The sequence below is a fragment of the Chiloscyllium plagiosum genome, chromosome 19, assembly GCF_004010195.1.
Source record: "Chiloscyllium plagiosum isolate BGI_BamShark_2017 chromosome 19, ASM401019v2, whole genome shotgun sequence".
NCBI lineage: Eukaryota > Metazoa > Chordata > Chondrichthyes > Orectolobiformes > Hemiscylliidae > Chiloscyllium > Chiloscyllium plagiosum.
The window spans coordinates 25,790,892-25,800,815 of record NC_057728.1 but is presented as its reverse complement, the minus strand read 5'-3'; the positions used below and the strand labels follow the sequence as shown (position 1 = coordinate 25,800,815).

Genomic DNA, 9,924 nt, shown 5'->3' with positions numbered 1-9,924 from the left:
AGGAAGTGGTGGAGGCTGGTACAATTGCAACATTTAAGAGGCATTTGGATGGGTATATGAATAGGAAGGGTTTGGAGGGATATGGGCCGGGTGCTGGCAGGTGGGACTAGATTGGGTTGGGATATCTGGTCGTCATGGACGAGTTTGACCGAAGGGTCTGTTTCCATGCTGTACATCTCTATGACTCTATAACTCTTATTCTCAATCCTCCCATCAATGCATTTTTCCTGTCTATTTTGTCCAGACTCATGATTTTGAATACCTCTATCAAATCTCTTCTGAAGTTTCTTCAAGGAAGACATCACAACTTATCCAATCTAGCTAAATGGCTGAAGTTCCTCATTCTTGGGACCATTCATGTGAATTCTTTCTGCACCGTCTCCAATATCTCTGCATCTTTCCTACTGGAAGTGGTACACCAGTTAAGGCCAAGATAGTGCTACATATAAGTTTGACAAACCTCTTTGCTTTCATATGCCATCATATTCCCGATGAAGGGCTTATGCCTGAAATGTCGATTCTTCTGCTTCTCGGATGCTGCCTGACCTGCTGTGCTTTTCCAGCACCACTCCTTCAACTCTGATCTCCAGTATCCAGTCCCTATTTTCTCCTATGCCAAGTCCTGCCACTTTTCATGTTTTATCTGCATATATATCCAGATCCCTATGTACACCCTTGATGTTATGCTGTCTCCACATTCTTCCCAAAATGAATCCCTTCACATTTCTCTGCTTTAAGTTTCATCTGTTACCTGGCGTCTTGTCTATGTCCTTTTGAAGTTCTATATGATCTTCCGCATGGTAAAACAATGCATCCAAAGTCTGTATAATTTACAAGTTTTGAATTTGTGCCCTGGACACCAAGGTTTTTAATGTATATGAAATACCTCATCAGGTTTTCGATGTCCAGTCCTATAAACAACATTTAAAAATTCTAGACACTATTGTCTCAAATTAGCAGCTGACACCACCAGTGTATATAAAATATTGCATGGTCAGCATAGAGAGATAAGTTAGCACTCATAGTGATAGCCTTTGTTGTGGTCTAAAAGTTGGATTAACAAACAAAACCGGAAGATTCTGAGATTAATACGATTAAAGCCCATCTAAAGATGACGACATGTAAGACACAGTAACCACTCTATGCTATGCTGGATTATAATACAGATTTTGTTTTACTTTCCAGGGTCAGAACAGCTGGTAAGAACTTTGTCTTCTTTGTTGAGGAGCCATCAAAGTTTGAAACTGAAAATATTGGTAATCTGCACCGGAGTTCCACTAAAAAGAGTTCAACGAAAGTCCTGATTGGTACACAAGCAGTTGACAGCACGGAGGTGAAGTGTCCCTTAAAGCAAGTCAATAACTGCCTTTCAAAGTCAAGTTCAGCTGGTAGTGAGCAGAAAATGTTGAATCCCAAACTTGGCACTGGCAACCCAAGCCTGGATATCAACAGTGTAAAGGAAAATGAGCTTTCAATGCAGAAACCATTAAAGAATACTTCCAATGAAAGATACCCTCCCAGTAAAATGAGCATCATTATTAGGAATCCAAGTATCAAGCAAAAGATTTCAGAATGGGAGGGGAAGAAGGAGCTAGTGTTTTCAGCAGATAAAGAAAAATTAGAAAGTAAAGAAGCAAAAGCACTTGATAAATTAGAACTGGTGAAAGGTGTTGAAGGGAATGTCATTAAAAAAACTGAATGTAAACACTCAAAAGTTTGGAATTTAGACAGCAAAGATGCTGGGAAAGAGAATGAATACAAAGTAGATGATGGAAAGGCTAGGTCCTTGGAGACTGAAAGCAGGTTATCTGGGTGCAGACAGAATGAGATGATAAAGTCTGACCTGACACAGCAAATTGGCAGAAAGGTAAAAGAGGTGACCTGTACAAAACTTGCTACAACGCAGCCCTTGAAAAGGGACCGAACAACTGTGTTGAGTCACATCAAGAAGCTGGAAGAAAAGGCCAAGGAAGATTCAGCATCAAGCCAACTCAAGCTGCCAGGTGATTACTACACCCCTCAGAGACTTCAGGAGGCACTGGCAGCCCAGGGTCCAACAACATCCAAGGAGAAAAAGGATGGCAGCTGCAGCTCTGAGCTCAAGCGCAAGCACATCCAATCCAATTCAGATTCTGAGGCAAGTGAGCTGAGCTTTGGCACTGTGGACAAGGTGAAGGTTTCCTGGGCAAGCTGTAAAATTAGAAATGTGGAAAATATCTACTCAGAACCTGGAACTCTGGAACAGGAGCTTTCAGTGAATCCTGTGCCCAAACCTCGGCGAACTTTTGAATATGGGACAGAAAAAGTGGCTGGCCTGCATTCGCTAAGGAAGAGCACCCGGCAATTGCCAGACTTACCAACCATCCCCCCACCTTTGCCATTGTCACCTCCCCCAACAATCAGTACAGGAGCACTAAACGGGAAACCAAAGATAAACAGTAAGGATATCCGGTAAGTAGACATCTTGTGCTGTCAGAAAGGTTAGTCATGGTGGGATAATGGAAGTCATGGGTTGGAAATCTGCAATGTGCATGTACTGAAATGTGAGGATCTAAAAGAAAAAGTGAGTAAACTAGAATAATAAAGTAAACCAGTGCAGCTCCTGCAGATAGTTCTGTATCATGGCAAGTTACAATTCCTGCTTGAATTCCTCTACTACTGAACGACTGATTTTAGTTGGTCTGTTGCAATATGCTAGTGGGAGGCTAGATACTTTCCCATAAAGTGTAAAATGAAAAATCATTCCAAAAATGGCTGCCCTTTGTGGATCTACAGGATTCTGATCTTCAGCCAACTTTGATCGCGGTCTAAGACAATGTGTTAAATGGGAAGGTTCAATCAAGAGAAGAGAGAAATATAAAAGGAGTTTCATTCTCACACGTAAATCTTGATGCTACCTCACATTTCCCTCTGCAACTCAGGTTCAATTGTACCCTGGACTCGTTGAACAAAAGTGACTTTTGTCTACTATTTTAAAATTGAATTTAGGCAATCTCTAGGTAGTTCTTAATGACCTCACGTTATATTTCAAGACTAATTTGCTAACATTTAGAACTGAGGGGTATTTATACAAAATGCTCAATAAGGCACTTCACTTTCACTATCTTGGGGAGTCAGGGATGAGCACCAAATGCTGGCCTTGCCACTGACACTCCCATCCCATGAAAGAATATTTTTAAATGTTGCTGTATTTATTTTAAAATGCTACAGGATGGTTAGTGTGGGAAATGATTGATTGCATTTATACAATGAGTGAAACATTGAGTTGGGTCTGAGCCACATTGTTGACTAGAGAAAAGTGAGTTTTATTTTGTCTCAAACCCATTATAAACTGACCTGACAATACAGCATTCCATAGAACCACACAAGACATGAGATACATCACAGAGGAGACTATTCATTCCATTGAACCTATATTGGATCTTTGGCAAAGTCATCCATCCAGCCATAACAATCTCTGTTTCACCATAGTCACCCTTCATTCTTCCTTCGTTCCCTTTTGAAAGTTACCAGAGAAACTGCTTTCACCACTCTCTCATGCAGTGCTTTCCAATTAATAGTAACATGTTGTGTAAAACAAAAAATTCTTCAAGTCATTTTTTTTGTCACTTTTGAAATTGTCCTCTGATTACTAATGCTACTGCCACTAGAAACAGATGATTTTGAACACCTCTGTCCTCCTCTGCTGAAGAGAACAGCTGTAACGTCTCCGAGTAGTACCTGTTGCCCTATTCATTGCAGTAAATTTACTTTGCAATGTATGACTTTGACATCCTTCTAAAGCATGTGCTCAGAATTGACTACAACACTCTAGCTGAGGCCTACGTAATGTTTCATAATGTTGCATAACTTGCCTGCTTTTCTTTTAACTATCTTCGTACTTTGGGGAGTAATACATTAACCCCAAAATGTGAATCAAAACTGTCATCTGTTTTCATTGACACAGTCGGAAATCCTTTGAGTTTGAAGATGTAAAAGATTTTCAGAAGCTGAAATCTCCCAATTTCTGCAGAAATGGGCAAGTGGATTGGTATGCTCAATCAAAGTTAGCACTAAACTACACTGCATCAGAAGAAAACATCTATGAGGATATCCTTGGTAAGACTTGGGAACTGGGAACTAACTCATCTGATATTCAGTTTGTCAACCTGATTTCTAACATAATCCACGATAATATATTGAATTGATATCTGGAAAAATCAGCCCAGATTTCTATGAGAGAAGAGACCGTATTAGACCTGATATCATAATAACCCAGAATTGGTGGAGTAGGTCAGAGTCCAAACGCCCTTTCGAGTTTACAATTAAATTTATGAAGACTTTAATGCACTACAGGTATTGATTTCAGGTATTTTTGAAAATTAATTTTAAAATTTGAATTTGAGCACCTGTTATACCTTCAGATATACTTTTAAAATGCAGTAGAGTCTCAAGTTTGCATGTGTGATTGGCACACAAAATCAGCCTATATCACATTGAATCGGGTCTTTTCTCATCATCCATCACTTTTTTTTGCAAACTGTAGGTTGTTTAACATTGCCCATTAGGATCACTTCAAACATCTCTGATATTATAATCAGTCAACTTTAAACCAGTCTGAATGCTGTCATTTCTAGTGATGTTTAAAGGGATCATGAACTTCTCCCAGATACTAGATTGTTTGTTTAGAATGTTCCCGTGCTGTTTTTGAGCTTTTTGGGAGTTTTAGGTTACTGGAGTTAACAGAAATCATTTGTGAGATTAATTTGGTGACATAAGATCAAGGAACATTTTAGATTGATTTCAGTGTATTTAACAATTTTTTTACTGCCATTTTAGTCAGAAATGTCAGATGAGAAGAAGCAGCCTAGAATCAAGGGAGCTGCAGCTTCAGAGAGATACGAGGGAATCTCACAGGAGGCCATATCCCACATGGGTATACAGGCCCAGAGCTCTTAGCTGCAGGTCATTAAAGAGCAGTGCATGGGAAAGTGGTGACAGGACTATCACCTGCAATATGAACAGCAGTCCAGCACATGGTCATGTGCACCCTTTTCTGTGGCTACCGCAGTCATTGTGACCCTCATGTTTATCTTTCTCATCGTTCCTGGCTGCAATAGGTGAGATCTGTAATGTTAAACACTGATGAACACATCGATGCTACAAGAGAAAAGGCTGTTGATTGTTTGGTAGATTGACTCTGGCAATGCAATTGCTGTGGAAGAAGTATAATTTGTTGTTGAGTATAATCGACATTTCGGACATCAGCCCTTCATCAGGAATCCCAAAATGTCGATTCTCCTGCTCCTCGGATGCTGCCTGACCTGCTGTGCTTTTCCAGCGCCACACTCTCAACTCTGACCTCCCGTATCTGCAGCCCTCACTTTCTCCTAGTGTAATTTGTTGTGATGATTTGAAATTTGGCATTCTTGTGTTTATCCTGATGGCGCAACATGAAAGACTTTGGCAACTTTGTAGCAATATTCAAGATTTAATTTGCTGCGTCAAAGAATATGGAGGCAAGAATGGTTTGGTCATTCAGCTATTTAACTAAATTAAAGGTTATTTCATGTGAATGAAGCTTTGGTGGAATCATCAGTTCAAGGATGGGGAGGACTGGATGATGTGAAGGTGTTCATTATTATAAAAGAATAAAGGACAGGTTTCAGAACTCCAGTGATTCCCAGAGTTATTGATTTAAAATCTAACTGTGGCACAGATAAAATGACTTGAGTAAACTAGATCACTATGCAGATTTCTTTTGGAGAGAGTTAGCTGTTAGCTATGGTAGCTTCTTTCCTGGCATGACATACTTTTGTCAAAAGCATTGGAGATGATATATTGTATTGAAGAACAGAGTTCCAGTGATGTACCTTGCATTGGCAACATGATCATCAGTGGAAGAGCAATATCAAAAACCACCTTGGCAATCATTTTGAAAATTTGTTTTTAAAAAGTCAGTTTCAAAGTTAGAAATAATTTACAAGTTAACAGCAGCCAGAACTAAGGTGATAGTTTGAAGGGAAAGGAGCATCAAGTTTCTGAAGGAGTTCTGAGAATGCTAAATGACTAACATACTGGTATTATTTCTATTGATATCACAGATGTTCCTAAGGAAAACCCTTATGAAGATATAGAGTTGTCTGACAGGCACTTGTTGGGAAAACAGTGTGTCCAAGTTCACCCTTCATCAGCTGGATCCACCCCTAAACCAGGGTCTCCATCAGAAATTAGGCCAGAGACTCCTACAAAGGTAATGGGGCCTATTTTTATAATTATACACCTCTGGAGCAGGTGGGACTTGAACCCAGGCCCCTCCGTTCAGTGGTAGGGAATTACTATTGCACCACAAGAGGGCCTCACAAGGGTAATGGGAATGAGGCAAGTTTTTACCTTTACCACCTGGGCAGTAATCTGCCAAATCAGAACCTGCCCATATTAATTCCTACATAGTTGACTTGATAGATATTGGCTTTTGCAGACTGGTGGGTGTAGCCAACTATTCCCGTGCATCCTACCAAACTATTGTGTTAATACTGAGCACTTCAATCAGCAGACCAAAGGAAATCAGATGCAAATTGACCAATAAAATTAATCCAGATTAATCTCAAGTTCTCAAGAATTTGAATTTTGATCTTTAGCATTTTTTGAAATCCATTACTTTATAACTAAAGCTGGAGCCTTTTGGGACTAGTCTGGAGGGTTTGCCATTAGAGTTACATATTCATTTTTAAAATTTCTGATACATTAAGTAGATTGGGAATATGGTAAAGTCTATCTTACAGATGTAGAAGTACCTGAACATCATTTCTTCAATTCCTTTTGGGCAGGTGTTGATGCAAGTAGTCCAATAGTGGAAACTTTAGTTCTAAGCATCATGTATTTATGCTGTAGTACCGGTAAATGATATTCATTAGTCAGTCAGATTCATTGTGACAGCTAACTTGGAGATCCATCATCTCTTCAGCTTCCTGTGAAGACTCCCTCCCTTTTTCGACACTCATCAGACAGAAGAAGTTTCAAATTGCTGGATCTGAGAAAAATGAATAAAGATGGAATAAGCTCACCACCAAAAGCCAGCCCACCATCTACTCCCAGCAGTCCAGATGACTCATTGAGCCTGGCAGGAGACTCTCAAGTATTAAAGAGAAGAAAAAAAATTCCTAAGGTATCTGTCTACCTACAGGGGATCCTTGTAAATTAATTTAAGTGGCAGTGTTAATAATTGTCTGAATTTGCCTCCAGCAGTCAATGAGAAAAACAAAGAAACTGTTTGCAGTTGACTCAGTGAAATTTGGGATAGTCTAGCCATCCTTGACGTGAATGATTGTAATATCTTCCAAAAATGCCCACCACTGCCTCTGTGCAACAAGATGAATTGAACCTAAATGAAATATCCTTTAAACTCCTTGAAGACAGATTATTGCATATCAATTGCCAATGTTAATCCCTTAACCTGAGATCACCACTAATTCCTCACTGTTTGCCTAATGCAGGTGGTATTGAAAATTAATGCAATCTATGAAGCCAGGAGGGGGAGGAAGAAAGTGAAGAGGATCACTCAATCTTCAGAAACCAGCACAGGAAGAGGTACTGTTTTTGTGTGATTGGTATTAAACTATTGCACAGCTCATTGTTACCAAACAGCATTTATTGTTCACGATAGATCTAACAGTAGGCCAATGTTGTGCCCACAAAAATAATGTTGGCATTGAAATGTATTTTGTTATCTTTCTGATTACAGGGCACATTACAAATCATTATCTGCTTCCCTGTTTGATTTATACACTAAACCACTCCAGTTGGCTCAAATGTTTTAATTAGTCTGACTTTCGAATGATTGGAGTAGCACTCAAGATTATAGCATCTGATCCATACAATAAAGGGTGCTTATAACTCCCAAATACTACAAAAAGTTAACAAATCAGAGAGAGATTAAGATAAACTCCTGATCAGTAGGAATGTAGGATCACACTGACCCTCCGAAGAGTAACCCACCCAGACCCATTTCCCTCTGACTAATGCACCTAACACTATGGGCAATTTAGCATGGCCAATTCACCTAACCTGCACATCTTTGGACTGTGGGAGGAAACCGGAGCACCCGGAGGAAACCGGAGCACCCAGAGGAAACGCATGCAGACACTGGGAGAATGTGCAAACTCCATACAGACAGCCCTACGCTGGAATCAAACCTGGGACCCTGGTGCTGTACGGCAGCAGTGCTAACCACTGAGCCACCGTGCTGCCCCTACTGTATATTTACTGTACATTTGAAATTTATGATGAACCTGCTGCGTTGCCTTAGTTACAAACTAACATTGTATCAAAAGACCTTCCTTAACGTGACTTCTTATGTCAATTCAGTTACAGATGAAAATAGTGAAACTGATAGTGAGACTGAAGAAAAACTTAAAGGTAAGTGTTACAACATGGAGTAAACCCCTCTGCTATCTTAAACCAGCAACACAGAAAAGATTCACCCTCATGCTGTAATCTGTTAAAACTCAAGAGGCAAAAAAACTATCCCAAAGGTAAATATTTAAAGTAAAAAATAACTACTTTATTCTTTAAGTCCAACTGAGAATATTAAAACTAACAAATATTTACAACTCCTTTCTCTTAAACCTATCTTTTACGTCCCACTCTACAATACTAGTCCGATTTTAACAAAATCTCAATTAAGATTTACAAAAAAAAACACGTTTCAAAACCAGCCAGCTTTGCCAAGTTTCCTCTATAGATTCTCTCCAGGTTGGTTTCGATGTTATGTGGCACAGACTCCCTACAGACAGGTACCTCTCCAAGAGCTGTTGAGCTAGCAGCCTACATGTGTTGGTCTTTTGGCAGTTCTCTCTCAACTGTTCAAAAATGTACAGTTTTATACCCCCAAACGTTGGATCATTTCATTAGTTTTAATATTATTAAAATACTAAATTCAAACTTGTTGGAGTTTGGTATCTTGGGGTATAATTTAAACTGATTGGCCGAATTTGAATTTGTGTTTTGTCTCATGGCAGCTCAGCTACTGATAGCTGTTTTGACCAAATGTTAGATTGTTACCTTGTTCAGAACACTTTGTGCTGTCAGGCAGGCCTTGTTAGCTTTTCAACTCTTTTAATTTCCCCTGCAATTTTCACAGATTTTCTGGCAGTCACTGCATTAGCTCACTAACTGGTATCAACTTATTGTACAAATGGTAGCTGCCTCCTTGTGGTCTCAAATAATTGAGGGAGTGCTAGAGCACCAGAATGCCCAGGTAAAACATGGTAAACCTGGACTCAACTGACTGCCTGAAGGGCTCCTGGGGTAGATTGAAAATTCAAAGATCAATAACCACCTTCAATTACAACCTTTGCCAGCTGCGTAGGTTCAACAAATAGCATTTTGCATTTACATAACTCCTTCAATGCAGGAAAATATTCCAAGGTGCTTCATGTGTGTATAATCAAAAAATGTCAAGTCAAAGATGGAGATATTAGGAGGGCTGGCTGAAATTGTAGTCCGAGGTTTGAAGCATGGTCATAAGAAAAGAGACAGAGGTGGAAGTATTGTCATATGAGGAGGCAATTTCTGACCATGGGGCTAGATAGCTGAGGTCAAAAATCAAACAACACCAGGCTATAGTCCAACAGGTTTATTTGAAATCACAAGCTTTAAGAGCTCAGCTCCCTGGTCCAAATCTAGCATCTCCTGAACTGCTGTGCTTTTCCAGCACCATTCTTCTCTGCAGTCATTGTTTTTACCTACTTGATTTTAACCCTACTGCGAATCCTCTTGCAAGGATGCCTGCCTTGAAGAAGTTTTCCTCCTCTCTCTACAAGAATCTCAGGGAGTCCCTCTCCCACTGCAACTCCCAGGTCATTTCCTCTGCCCTGAAGATCTTCAACCATGTCCTGCCAAACTTCCAGCTCAGCACTGTCCCCATGACTTGTCCTACCTGCC

At 39.9% G+C, this 9,924-nt stretch overlaps 1 protein-coding gene across 6 annotated transcripts in view; it reads left to right on the top strand.

The window, feature by feature from the left end:
* The window catches only part of si:dkey-82f1.1 (DENN domain-containing protein 2A), a 144,332-nt gene that overhangs the window by 86,927 nt on the left and 47,481 nt on the right, over positions 1-9,924 (top strand). For all 6 annotated transcript variants that reach the window (XM_043709382.1, XM_043709385.1, XM_043709387.1 and 3 more), the window contains exons 3-8: positions 1,186-2,451; positions 3,947-4,098; positions 6,084-6,232; positions 6,947-7,147; positions 7,476-7,569; positions 8,347-8,397. In XM_043709382.1, coding sequence (XP_043565317.1) covers positions 1,186-2,451; positions 3,947-4,098; positions 6,084-6,232; positions 6,947-7,147; positions 7,476-7,569; positions 8,347-8,397 — 1,913 coding nt within the window. The remainder of the gene's footprint in view (positions 1-1,185; positions 2,452-3,946; positions 4,099-6,083; positions 6,233-6,946; positions 7,148-7,475; positions 7,570-8,346; positions 8,398-9,924) is intronic.